Source organism: Oncorhynchus mykiss, chromosome 8 (assembly GCF_013265735.2).
Source record: "Oncorhynchus mykiss isolate Arlee chromosome 8, USDA_OmykA_1.1, whole genome shotgun sequence".
Classification (NCBI taxonomy): Eukaryota; Metazoa; Chordata; class Actinopteri; order Salmoniformes; family Salmonidae; genus Oncorhynchus; species Oncorhynchus mykiss.
Window position 1 is genome coordinate 46,648,166 of NC_048572.1, and position 14,409 is coordinate 46,662,574.

General features: G+C 39.8%; 1 protein-coding gene across 5 annotated transcripts in view; it reads right to left on the minus strand.

Moving 5' to 3' along the window:
- Nucleotides 1–3,662: 3,662 nt before the first annotated feature.
- Nucleotides 3,663–14,409, minus strand: part of pex5lb (peroxisomal biogenesis factor 5-like b) — a 151,342-nt gene continuing 140,595 nt past the window's right edge. For all 5 annotated transcript variants that reach the window (XM_036985505.1, XM_036985507.1, XM_036985508.1 and 2 more), the window contains 3 exons: nt 9,174–9,339; nt 8,883–9,040; nt 3,663–4,634 (listed from right to left, as the gene is read on the minus strand). In XM_036985505.1, the coding sequence (XP_036841400.1) occupies nt 4,439–4,634; nt 8,883–9,040; nt 9,174–9,339 (520 nt within the window). In that variant the 3' untranslated portion in view covers nt 3,663–4,438. The remainder of the gene's footprint in view (nt 4,635–8,882; nt 9,041–9,173; nt 9,340–14,409) is intronic.

Here is a 14,409-nt window from a genome sequence, read left to right on the forward strand (position 1 = left end):
TAAGAACAAGAGTGATGGAGTGCTGCATCAGATGACCTTGCCTCCACAATCACCCGACAACCCAATTGAGATAGTTCAGGATGAGTTGGACCACAGAGTGAAGGAAAAGCAGCCAACAAGTGTTCAGCATATGTGGGAACTCCTTCAAGACTGTTGGAAAAGCATTCCAGGTGAAACTGGTTAAGAGAATACCAAGTGTGCAAAGCTGTCAAGGCAAAGGGTGGCTACTTTGAAGAATCTAAAATATATTTTGTTTAACACTTTTTTGGTTACTACATGATTTCATATGTGTTATTTCATAGTTTTGATGTCTTCACTATTATTCTACAATGTAGAAAATAGTAAAAAGAAAGAGACCCATGAATGAGTAGGTGTCTCCAAACATTTGAATGGTACTGTATGTTTAATTTCAAATCAAGGATGTGGTAAGGATTCCAGTACAAGGGCGCCACTGGGCTGTAATAAGACTGTTATGTGTCTTATTTAATGAAAATGTGTTGCAGCTGTGAGACATCCAGAAAAAAACAATGGCATTCATCTTATGTAACAATACTTTAATTTCTAAAATATTATTTGAATATAGACAATAAACCCGTGTTTAATTTTTCTTTACAGGAATACTGTATGCTATACAGTGGCATGAACATTTGGAATAGCTAAGTGACAACTAATGATGGGTACATGCTTACAAAGGATATGACTTCACAACATGTTTACATGCTAAACATATTGCATATTGATAAGTACAGCTATTTTTAATTAAGTTGGCTTAAAGGGATAGTTCCGCAAATTACAAAGATAGATGATCAGATGTTTCTATTGACCAGAAGAGAATATTATCCATAGTGATGGCTGGCTCATAGTTGTTTTCTTATCATGCAAGTATACTAACTTATTTTGTAATTTGGGCAAACAATTCCTTTAATCACAAATATGCAAGTGCAGATTGAGTTTAAGTGCTTGTGGTTATAGGCGACATTTCAACTGTAGATTGTGAGTAAAATATATTCCGTTGCTAATACATGTAATAGTTGTTCTTAGAGAAATGCATTAAATATATATTGGTATTATCCTGTAAATACAATTTTTGATAGGTTTTGCTTTTTATGTACAGTGCCTTCAGAAAGTATTCAGACCCCTTGACTTTTTCCACATTTTGTTACGTTACAGCCTTATTCTAAAATTGACTTTAATTTTTTTTTTTTTTTATCTCAGCCATCTACACACAATACCCCATAACGACAAAGCAAAAAGTAGTTTTTAGATAATACAGAAATATTACATTTACATAAGTATTCAGACAATTTACTCAGTATTTTGTTGATGCAGCTTTGGCAGTCTTTTTTGGTATGACGGTGCAAGCTATGCACACCTATATTTGGGGAGTTTCTCCCATTCTTCTCTGCAGATCCTCTCAAGCTCTGTCTGGTTTTATGGGGAGCGTTTCTGCACAGCTATTTTCAGGTCTCTTCAGAGATGTTTGATTGGGTTCAAGCCCAGGCTCTGGCTGGGCCACTCAAGGACATTCAGAGATTTGTTCCGATGTCACTCCTGCGTTGTCTTGGCTGTGTGCATAGGGTCGTTGCCCTTTTGGAATGTGAACCTTCACCCGGGTCTGAGGTCCTGAGCCCTCTGGAGCAGGTTTTCATCAAGGATCTCTCTGTACTTTGCTCTGTTCATCTTTGCCTCGATCCTGACTAGTCTCCCGTCCCTGCCTCTGGAAAACATTACCACAGCAGGATGCTTCCACCACCGTGCTTCACCGTAGGGATGGTGCCAGGTTTCCTCCAGATGTGACGCTTGAAATTCACGACAAAGAATTCAATCTTGGTTTCTCACGATCTGAGAGTCTTTAGGTACCTTTTGGCAAACTCCAAACGGGCTGTCATGTGCCTTTTACTGAGGAGTGGCTTCTGTCTGGACACTCTACCAAAAAGGCCTGATTGGTGGAGTGCTGCAGAGATGGTTGTCCCTCGAAGTTTCTCCTACAGAGGAACTCAAGTGCTCTGTCAGAGTGACCATCGGGTTCTTTGTCACCTCCCTGACCAAGACCCTTATCCCCGATTACTCAGTTTTACTCAGCTGCTAGCTCTAGGAAGAGCCTTGGTGGTTCCAAACTTCTTCTATTTAAGAATGATGGAGGCCACTGTGTTTTTTGGGACCTTCAATGCCGCAGAATTATTTTGGTACCCTTCCCAAATTCCGTCAACCTCATCGCTTGGTTTTGGCTCTGTCAACTGTGGGACCATATATAGACAGGTGTGCCTTTCCAAATCATGTCCCATCAACTGAATTTTCCTTAGGTGGACTCCAAGTTGTAGAAACATCTCAAGGATCATCAATGGAAACAGGATGCACCTGAGCTCAATTTTGAGTCTCATAGGAAAGGGTCTGAATGCTTTGTCATTATGGGGTATTGTGTGTAGATTGAGCATTTTGTTTTTATTTAATCCATTTTAGAATTAGGCTGTAACTTTAATTTATACAGTGCATGCTATTTACAGTGTAGAAACAGTGGGGAAACTGTTTAGTAACTTTGCCATTTGATTGGTATGTACTGTACAATGTAAAAAATATTATTATACTACATTACACAAGCCAACATTCTCAAATTCCATGGCCAACATTCAACTTATTGAGAATCTGAGAAGGTAAAAATACCCAAAGTAAGTTCTAAGGAAATGGGGAATTGGTTAGTGTAAATCAGGGTCCACTTCCAGAGAAACAGGCTTTTGTTCCAGCCTGGCACTAAAAAAATATCGTAATGTCTTTAGCCTTTGCATGTGGACAGAAGTGCAAACTCCCAAAGAAACAATGTGTTTGGTTAATTGAACCAAATATGAGACAGCAGTCAATGTTATACAAATATCCTGTATATTGCATAGGGAATTTACTGTCAATTCAACACACATGTCCACTACCAATTCAGTTGTATACCAATAATCACTTTAAACACCACACCTTTTTCTGGTAAGAAAGAGTAAACTGGAAAATCTATCATCAAAAACAGAATTTCTTAAAAAGCAGATGACTTATGCTTGAAATCATATCTCATCAAACACTGATTCGTAAAACCAATGAATGAACGGGTGACTTGCATAACTTGTTTTAAGGTCTTTTCAGTGCATTTTCCTCACTGTTGACTTAATCACTCTCATTTGAACATGACAGGCTGCTTTAGAGGGATTTCATTTTCAGCGGTTGTTGCCACAGTTTGAAGCCAGGATCACAAAGCACTGTTTGAACATCACTAGTTGCTACTGAGATGCTAGTAAAGATGAGAGGCAGAAATCCTTTCATGTGACTGATGTTGCAAAAACAGATGGAACAGGTGTCGCAAGCAGGTGTGTGCGGGTACTTACTACTTGAATAGTAAGTGGGTATTGTGGAAAAACACGACACTTATTGCTGTAGAGTGGTTGAAATAAAATCAAGCTACACACACACACACACACACACACACACACACACACACACACACACACACACACACACACACACACACACACACACACACACACACACACAAACACACACACACACAAACACACCCCCCCCCCCAAATGGTACAATGATTGTTCATCCAGAGGCAGTCTGTGTACCGACAAACGTGTGTGTATGTCCAAATTAGCTTATTTACTTTCCGGCCTATCGGACCTGTCAACCAGTCATTTATTACATACTGTACTTGGAGCAATGCATGGAAGTGATATTCCAAATAAATACAGGTATGTACAAAATGACAAAAAACTATACACAAGAGGACTCTAGTCTATACTATTACACACAATTTGACCATCAGTACCTGCTGTCTATAAAAGTGATTACGACTTGTGCATTTGATATAATTTCATTTAGTATAAGGCTTCAGTTCTTTCACAATGTGATTGCCGGGCATGCATGGCTTGTTTTTCCTCTACTTTACAGCAGACTCTGTCTTTCCTTTTCTCAGTCAACGTTGTGCTCTTCGGGGATAAAAATTAAATAGTAGTACCCCATTGCAGTGGTGCAAATCCGTTTCAACGGGTTAAAAACAATCTTCCCATCCACTTAAAGTAGATGGTATATGACCACACAGCAGAAGTTGTATACAGTGCCATACCAAAACAAATAGGGAATAAATGATCACGTTTGATCTATGGCTGCGTTATTGTAGCCTAATTTCAGCTGCTGGAGGCCAGTCTAAAATAAAAGAGTGTGTATATTTCCCAAGTTGGTTCAGGTCTTCCAATATTTCCACTATAATGGCATTTCAAATACTAGAACACCTCCATTATTCTACAATCCCACCTCTTTTTCCGATCTTCAATAACATTCATCTCTCTTCTGTCAGACATTAATTTAGCTTTACATTAACAGAAGCCATTCTTGGTCACCAATCTGGCAACCCTCTAGCCAATTAGCGAACTGTTTATCTGAGGAGCCCCACTAAACCTGGTCACATAACCCGCCCCATTTCGAAGGCCTTCATGAGTCGGTCCAGGTCTCCAAGGTTCGCAGCCTGGAAGAGCTCGGGCCGGTCCATCATGGAGAGGGCGATCCGAAGGGCAGCCCAGATGTTAGCCGACATGACTTGGTGACTCTGGCTCTGCCTCTGCTGGTTAAGGGCAGTCAGGAAGTTACTAGCTGCCTCCCTAAAAAAAAAAATCAGGAAAAAGATTTTAAAAAACAACAACTTTAAAGTATTTTAATTATTACTCTCTTTACTTTATCTTAAGAGAGAGTTCGCTGATATTACAATTTTACTTCATCTTAAAGGAATAGTTTTCCGTTATTACAACTTCAATTAATCTTATGGATAAGTAGAAAGTAGTACATGGACCAAGAGATTCTGTAACCCAAAATATGGGTTTGTTTACAAACAACTTTAATAGCATTAGCATTGTTCAGTGTAAAACAATTGGAGAGTTAGGACCCCTGTTAGCATTGGTAGGACGCCAAAGTATGGGATAGCTCAATTAAAAGTATATATACCTACTTTGAGAGCAGTCTATGGACAAGGAAAGACTGTAATCATTGATTTGGTTTTGTCAAAGTAGCCAGTCCAGTCAGTCCCTCATTAGACTGCTTTCAAGGTATGGAAACAGTAAATTTGACTGAACTATCCCTTTAAACCTGGATATCCTATTCCTAACCCCACAGGACAGTAAGCCTTCAACAACATCGTTCTACAGTTGCCATGGCACCCTAGTAGCAGCCTAAGTGTAGCAGCGTGATGTTGTTCCCCTAGATTATGCACCAAGTCGCACACAAGGACCAATTCAAATTGGCCAGGTCAAGAGGGGATGTTAATAATTTGAAAATAATAATATTTCAGTGTGTATTTTATTTCATTACAGCTGCATAGCTAATGTTATTCTTTGGTGTACAAACACTTTTTTCATATCAATATTGTACACACAGTGAGGCAAAAAAGTATTTAGTCAGCCACCAATTGTGCAAGATCTCCCACTTAAAAAGATGTGAGAGGCCTGAAATGTTCATCATAGGTACACTTCAACTATGACAGAAAAAAAAATCCAGAAAATCACATTGCAGAATTTTTTATGTATTTATTTGCAAATTATGGTGGAAAATAAGGATTTGGTCAATAACACAAGTTTATCTCAATACTTTGTTATATACCCTTTGTTGGCAATGACAGAGGTCAAACGTTTTCTGTAAGTCTTCACAAGATGGTCAAACTGTTGCTGGTATTTTGGCCCATTGCTCCATGCAGATCTCCTCTAGAGCAGTGATGTTTTGGGGCTGTTGCTGGGCAACACGGACTTTCAACTCCCTCCAAAGATTTTCTATGGGGTTGAGATCTGGAGACTGGCTAGGCCACTCCAGGACCTTGAAATGCTTCTTACGAAGCAACTCCTTCTTTGCCCAGGCGGTGTGTTTGGGATCATTGTCATGCTGAAAGACCCAGCCACGTTTCATCTTCAATGCCCTTGCTTATGGAAGGTTTTCACTCAAAATCTCACGATACATGGCCCCATTCATTCTTTCCTTTACACGGATCAGAAGTCCTGGTCCATTTGCAGAAAAACAGCCCCAAAGCATGATGTTTCCACCCCCATGCTTCACAGTAGGTATGGTGTTCTTTGGATGCAACTCAGCATTCTTTGTCCTCCAAACACGACGAGTTGAGTTTTTACCAAAAAGTTATATTTTGGTTTCATCTGACCATATGACATTCTCCCAATCTTCTTCTGGATCATCCAAATGCTCTCTAGCAAACTTCAGACGGGCCTGGACATGTACTGGCTTAAGCAGGGGCACACGTCTGGCACTGCAGGATTTGAGTCCCTGGCGGAGTAGTGTGTTACTGATGGTAGGCTTTGTTACTTTGGTCCCAGCTTTCTGCAGGTCATTCACTAGGTCCCCCCGTGTGGTTCTGGGATTTTTGCTCACCGTTCTTGTGATCATTTTGACCCCACGGGGTGAGATCTTGCGTGGAGCCCCAGGTCGAGGGAGATTATCAGTGGTCTTGTATGTCTTCCATTTCCTAATAATTGCTCCCACAGTTGATTTCTTCAAACCAAGCTGCTTACCTATTGCAGATTCAGTCTTCCCAACCTGGTGCAGGTCTACAATTTTGTTTCTGGTATCCTTTGACAGCTCTTTGGTCTTGGCCATAGTGGAGTTTGGAGTGTGACTGTTTGAGGTTGTGGACAGGTGTCTTTTATACTGATAACAAGTTCAAACAGGTGCCATTAATACAGGTAAGGAGTGGAGGACAGAGGAACCTCTTAACCTTATCCGGGAGCGTAATCATAGCCTCAAGCTCATTACCATAACGCAACGTCAACTATTCATGAAAATCGCAAATGAAATTAAATAAATATATTGGCTCACAAGCTTAGCCTTTTGTTAACAACACTGTCATCTCAGATTTTCAAAATATGCTTTTCAACCATAGCTACACAAGCATTTGTGTAAGAGTATTGATAGCTAGCATAGCATTAAGCCTAGCATTCAGCAGGCAACATTTTCACAAAAACAAGAAAAGCATTCAAATAAAATCATTTACCTTTGAAGAACTTTGGATGTTTTCAATGAGGAGACTCTCAGTTAGATAGCAAATGTTCAGTTTTTCCAAAAATATTATTTGTGTAGGAGAAATCGCTCCGTTTTGTTCATCACGTTTGACTAAGAAAAAAAAACGTAAATTCAGTCATGCCTGTAGCATCAGTTCTGTGGCACTCACAGATAATATCTTTGCAGATTTGGAAACGTCAGAGTGTTTTCTTTCCAAAGCTGTCAATTATATGCATGGTCGAGCATCTTTTCGTGACAAAATATCTTGTTTAAAACGGGAACGTTTTTTAATCCAAAAATTAAAAGAGCGCCCCCTATATCAAAGAAGTTAAATAAGAAGTTACAGGTCTGTGAGAGCCAGAAATCTTGCTTGTTTGTAGGTGACCAAATACTTATTTTCCACCATAATTTGCAAATAAATTCATTAAAAATCCTACAATGTGATTTTCTGGATTTTTTTTCTCATTTTGCCTGTCATAGTTGAAGTGTACCTATGATGAAAATTACAGGCCTCTCATCTTTTTAAGTGGGAGAACTTGCACAATTGGTGGCTGACTAAATACTTTTTTGCCCCACTGTACATGTGATTGTAAAAGTTTTGTTTATTTTGGTTTGGTCCATCGCGTACATCCGTACCCCCTTATTGTTCTCTTTTGCCTGACCTTCGGCTAGCAAGGTATGTTGTCCTTGTCTCCGCGATATTTCAATATAAAACCGTGGTAATGTTACACAATGTGCTGTTATGCAACCATAAGTGTGTTACAATGTGGACAAGATAAAGATTTATGTTAACAAGTTTCACCGAGCTCGCTAACTAGGGTATCTATTGTAACTTGTGAGTACTTGGGACCGTGTTTGAGTGAGTGTCCGTGTGCTTGCGCAGGTGCCTGAGCGCTATGACTGCGCCAAGGGCTAACATGTTGTGTGTTGTCTCTTCGTGTGCAGGTATGTCTTTTATTTTGTCTGAATTATGTTCTGTATCATTTTACTTGTATGGTATGGTGTGCTCTTGTGCACTGAATGTGTGCACGCAGCACCTGTTATTTCCTTTTGACGCTCTCTTTTGCCTGACCTTCGGCATAGCAAGGTGCCTGAGCACTATGACTGCGCCAAGGGCTAAAATATTGTGTGTCGTCTCCTCATGTGCAGGGCAAATAAAAACAATTCTACTAGCAGACCTCCAGTTGTGGCAGCGTCCTAATTAAAAGTACACAACGCAGAACGAACCACGCTACATAAGCCGAGTAACTTTTTTGTAAATATTTTTGTAATTCATTTGGAACAATTAGTATAGCTAATATCATCAGAATCCACCACAGCATTAAGACTGAAGCTGGCAAGTCATTTGTTTGTTTGGCTAGCAAGCTAATGTTAACAGGCTAGCTGGCAAATGTTTTGATTCAAATGCCAGCCAGTGTTCAGAGGTTGAGGATGAAGAGAAGCCTGAAAAGCATGACGGCAGAGGTGTCCAGTGATGAGGATCGTAGGGAGGACAAGTAGCATTATGAAATGTGGTGTGCTTTCTGGCGCCACGTGACTGCCGTAGCATCATCCAAGTGGGTGCTCCATTTCGGTAGTAGATGCGAGACACATTGATAAGACCGTGCTGCTTTCTTGCCCCCTCCCTCAGATGACCACTCAAGCCATGACCTTTCTAATGACTGTCCATCTCATGATGATGTGACGTTGTTTTTTCTAAATTGCATGTCTCATTTTAAACCTCAGATTCTTTAATGTAATGAAGAGCGCTATAAAGTAGAAAATTATTAATGCATCTGTTACTCCACTCTCTCCCTATCTGACTGCCCTCTCACTCAGCTCAACCCAACCCATCCCATCCCATACCCCTCGCCTACTTGTGCGCTCCCAGGTTGATGCAGCTGATGCCCAGGTTGTAGCGGGACCTGATGAAGCCCGGCTGGAGCTCCAGGGCCCGGGTGTATGCCTCCACTGCCTCCTCACTATGGTCCCCATTAGCCAGTGTGGCCCCCAGGCGGTTCCACAGCAGGTAGTCCTGACAGACACAACATAACCAGAATAGGTGGGGGTGAAAGGGTGTGTGTGTGCATGTGCGTGTGGTAGGTTTAGGTGTTTTTGTGATAGGTTTGTGCATAGTGTGTGTGTTTCTGTACTATATTAATGGATACCTCAGGTCTGACAGACAGGGCTGACTTGAAGGCCTCCACAGCCTTGTCAAACTCGGAGCTGAGGTTGAACAGGACCCCAAGGCCTGTCTGGAGGTCCGGGTCCACCCCATCTGTATTCAGCAAGACGGCCTCCTGATACAATCCCTTGACCTCCGCCAGCTGGCTGCTGCAAGCACACACACACACACTGTGACAATTGACACACTGTGCACTTGATGTGCTTCAAGACAGTAACCGAAGTGCATGGATTCAACAAGTTTAAGTAAATTATGCAGAAATGTTAAAATGAGCTCCATCAGAAACGAAGGACATAATCTTTTTGCCGGATAGGCTTAATATGTTAAGACATTGTTAAGATATCCTGAGATTGAAAGAAGTCATCTTGAGACTGAGGCTATCCTAAAATGGACACTTTACATTATAAAGGCTCATATATGCTTATAACAATGAATAATGCAATATATCTGCGAGCTATAGTGGTTCCTCCTTTAAAAGTTGTGTCATACTGCAGCACATCTTGCGGGCTGCTACAGCATTCTATGGCCCGTTATTTAATTGTCAGCCATTTTTTACGTTAATGCAAGTTAGTGCTAGTTTGACCACCAGAGGGCAACTTTGAGAAGCATTTGATAGTCTCCCATATTGGCATTACTAGAAAATGTTAAACCTTTTTTGTAATAACAGAGTACATGAGATTGATTTTAAGAAATTTGGCTTAATTAATTTGATATTATCGTGTTTTTATTCCAAGAAAAACGAAACCCCCAGGATTTCCGTTAGAATTTAATGGAAAATATTGCGCTGTACAACGTGACGGTCGGGAGTAGACTACAGCATAGGAGGATTCTAAATTACTATCTAAGGGGTATAACATTTCCACACCCTAATTGTAGTGAAATAAATATTCATTTCACCTATGGTAGGCCTATAGCATATCTAAATTTATTTCAATGACGAGACTCTCTGCCAACAATTACATTTTCTGTTAGGATCTGTGAGACTTTAATATAATTCTAAATAAATAAATAATAATCACTTTCTTTAAAAAGTAACAATATTTTGGAGATTTCATTTTAATTTAACCTAGAGTGAGCGAGAAAAATGCAATTCTTGAACATGGTGAGACATCACTAATTTGTAAATAAAGCCAGTTTCTTATTTAAAATGATTTATTTCTGGAGAAACCTAACTTGATTATTTAGCAGACATCACTTGCTTATATTCAGTTAACACATTTATCTTAATATCATGGAATATAATTGAACATTTTCGTTTCACCATGCTTGTCTCAGAACAGTGCGAAACGGTGCTTAAATAGACGTCTAAAGGGGGAAGGTTATATACAGTTGAAGTGGGAAGTTTACATACACCTTAGCCAAATACATTAAACTCAGTTTTTCACAATTCCTGACATTTAATCCAAGTAAAAATTCCCTGTCTTAGGTCAGTTAGGATCACCACTTTATTTTAAGAATTGCCTTTAAATTGTTTAACTTGGGTCAAACGTTTCGGGTAGCCTTCCACAAGCTTCCCACAATAAGTTGGGTGAATGTTGTCCCATTCCTCCTGACAGAGCTGGTGTAACTGAGTCACGTTTGTAGGCCTCCTTGCTCGCACACACTTTTTCAGTTCTGTCCAAAAATGTTCTATGGGATTGAGGTCAGGGCTTTGAGATGGCCACTCCAATACCTTGACTTTGTTGTCCTTAAGCCATTTTGCCACAACTTTGGAAGTATGCTTGGGGTCATTGTCCATTTGTTGGTTTTGGAGCAGTGGCTTCTTCCTTGCTGAGCGGCTTTTCAGGTTATGTCGATATAGGACTCATTTTACCGTGGATACAGATACTTTGTACCTGTTTCCTCCAGCATCTTCACAAGGTCCTTTGCTGTTGTTCTGGGATTGATTTGCAATTTTCACACCAAAGTAGGTTCATCTCTAGGAGACAGAACGCGTCTCCTTCCTGAGCGGTATGACGGCTGCGTGGTCCCATGGTATTTATACTTGCATACTATTGTTTGTACAGATGAACGTGGTACCTTCAGGCGTTTGGAAATTGTTTCCAAGGATGAACCATTTTTTTTCCTGAGGTCTTTGGCTGATTTCTTTTGATTTTCCCATGATGTCAAGCAAATAGGCACTGAGTTTGAAGGTAGGCCTTGAAATACATCTACAGGTACACCTCCAATTGATTCAAATGATGTCAATTAGCCTATCAGAAGCTTCTAAAGCCATGACATAATTTTCAGCCTTTCATTCACTGCTCAATAGGGACGCATAGGAACGCAGAGCTTTCTAAATAAGAGTCCCTTCCTGATTGGACTTTTCTCAGGCTTTCGCCTGCAATATCAGTTCTGTTATACTCACAGACAATATTATTAATTATATGCATATTCTAGCATCTTGTCCTGACAAAATAGCCGTTTACTTTGGGGACGTTATTTTTCCAAAAATGAAAATAGTGCCCCCTAGATTCAAGAGGTTAAAAGCCATTTAAAGGCACAGTCAACTTAGTGTATGTAAACTTCTGACCCACTGTAATTGTGATATAGTGAATTATAAGTTAAATAATCTGTCTGTAAACAACTGTTGGAAAAATTACTTGTGTCATGCACAAAGTAGATGTCATAACAGACTTACCAAAGCTATGGTTTGTTAACAATACATTTGTGGAGTGGTTGAAAAACAAGTTTAATTGACTCCAACCTAAGTGTTTGTAAACTTACGACTTCAACTGTATAATGACAGTGAGCGATTGTAATCTGAATAAAGGCCAAAATAATATTTATGAAAGCCAAAATATAGCCCTGCTAATAGCCATAATGATGCTGTACAACATGACCATGTGTGTTTGAAAGAGTATTTTCCAGTAAGCAACAATTTGTTTGCCTTCATTATACAACTTTGTTCCAATATTTCTGTAATTCAGTGCTATTTATTCTGACAATAATTTGTTATGGATCCGTAACTAAATCAACATCTGCATTTTGAAAGAGTATTTTTTATCATTATTTCATTAACAAAAGTATAAAGATGCTGATGATGAAATACAGTACTGTACAGTATATGCTTTTACATTTGGATAATAAAGCATTTAGAAGATATAAGTCACCTGCATTTGTTTATTAGGCTACTGTGCAGTCCGTCAAGTAAACAGCCTACAATACATACTGTAGAAAACATGGGAAGGTGCCTAATTCCTTACATAAGGGAGAGCAAGCCATGTCCAGACTTTCTTGGTGACCTCAAGTACCTTCAATAATGGCTGTACAAGAGAATGCTGGCACGCGGGAGACCGGGTTTCAATTCCCCGACGGGGAGGAGGAGTAGGTTGTCCTTGTAAATAAGAATTTATTCTTAACTGATTCCATATGTGTTATTTCATAGTTGTGATGTCTTCACTATTATTCTACAATGTAGAAAATAGTAAAAATAAAGAAAAATCCTGGAATAAGTAGGTGTATCCAAACTTTTGATTGGTACTTGGTACCCTCTGGGTTTCTGTTAGGATGGAACGGAAAAGATAGCGCTGTATAACGTGATGGTTGCCAGTACAGTATTGGGCTATTTAGCTAAAGAATCCCCATGTCCTGCGGGCAGGGCACGCAGAAGACCGGGGTTCAATTCCCCGACAGGGAGGAAGGAGTAGGCTATCCTTGTAAATAAGAATTTGTTCTTAAACGCCTTGCCTAGTTAAATAAAGGTTACACTAAGAGCATAACATTTCTGCACCCTCATTTTTTTATTCTAGTCTAACCAACACCCAAACGGAGATGAACTGAAAATAAAAATCTCATTGATTGATCAAGACCAGTCCCCATGTTTATCTCAGAGCAGCGCGAAACAGTGCTACAATAGTTGTAGGCTTATTGCTTTAACGTCAATATGCTCTTTAAATAAATAGGACCTACACCACTTTTAACAGCACATTACTCAACACTAGTGAGACTCATGTCACCTACAGTATATCGGAAAATATGACATGAATCTCCGCCAATAATTACATATAGAGGATTGGAGGACCCAGTTTTAGAGTTCTTTCTTTTCATACATTTTTACCTCCATTGCTGATAAACACACCCCGTTAAAGCGATTTAGGGTTAAAAAAAAATCTCCTCTGATTTGAAAATCCTTTTCCTGCAAAAGAATCAAGCATGGCTCTTGGCGAGGAATACTGGTGAAACAGCTGATTTTTTGGCAATTGAGAAATAAATGGACCCGAGGAATAAAAAAGGCCAAATCTAGTGCTATGACAGAGTCTGCTGGTGATCCCTCTAACTTATGGAAATCCGTTAACTCACTTAAAGGAGGAAACTCCTCGACGTCCCTACCAAAGCAAATTACATTAGAATCTGGGATCGTCAGTGACCAAACTGAAATTTGTGATGTTTTTAATAAGCACTTTATTTCTTCTTTTTGAAATAAAAAAATGGCCAATATGATCCTGACCGGTCTATTGTTTCAGCCCCTCGGCCACCAGCTGATGTGGAAAACAGTAAGCCGGTTTTTAATTTTCAAAAAGTCACAGAAGATGATGTCTTATCTGCTATAGATTCAAAGAAATCGTTAGCCGCTGATCATCTGGATCCATATTTACACAAGTGTGCAGCACCTATCATTGCTAGTGCAGTGACGCACATCTTCAAATCAAACATTAGTTGTAGGAAAGATTCCTGAAGCTTGGATAACAGCTTTTGTTATACCACTCCTCAAGGGAGGTGATGGTAGTGAATTGGATAATTATCGGCCCATCTCTAAGCTCTCCTGTTTGGCAAAATTTAATTGGTGAATAGGCAACTACAACCATTTTGAACTGTTATCAATACTCTTTCTAGCAATCAATCTGGCTTCAGACCTAAACACAGTACCACTTCGGCCACTGTGCATGTTGTAAATTATATTGCTAATGCCCTAGATAATAGAAAGTACAGTGTTCATAGATTTGTCTAAAGCTTTTGACACTGTAGGTCATGCGATACTTTTGGGTAAGCTGTCGTCAATAGGACTGGAATCGGATGCCTGTCGTTGGTTTCATGACTATCTAAAGGATAGAAGTCAGGCTGTTAGAGTTGACGCCATCCAGTCGGAGCCATTGGATTTGGTTAAAGGGGTGCCTCAAGGTTCAATACTTGGTCCATTATTGTTCACTCTCTGCATAAACAATATCGATGATGAGGTAATAGTGCCAAATTCATCTATATGCTGATGACACTGTCATGTACTCTATTGCTTCAACGGC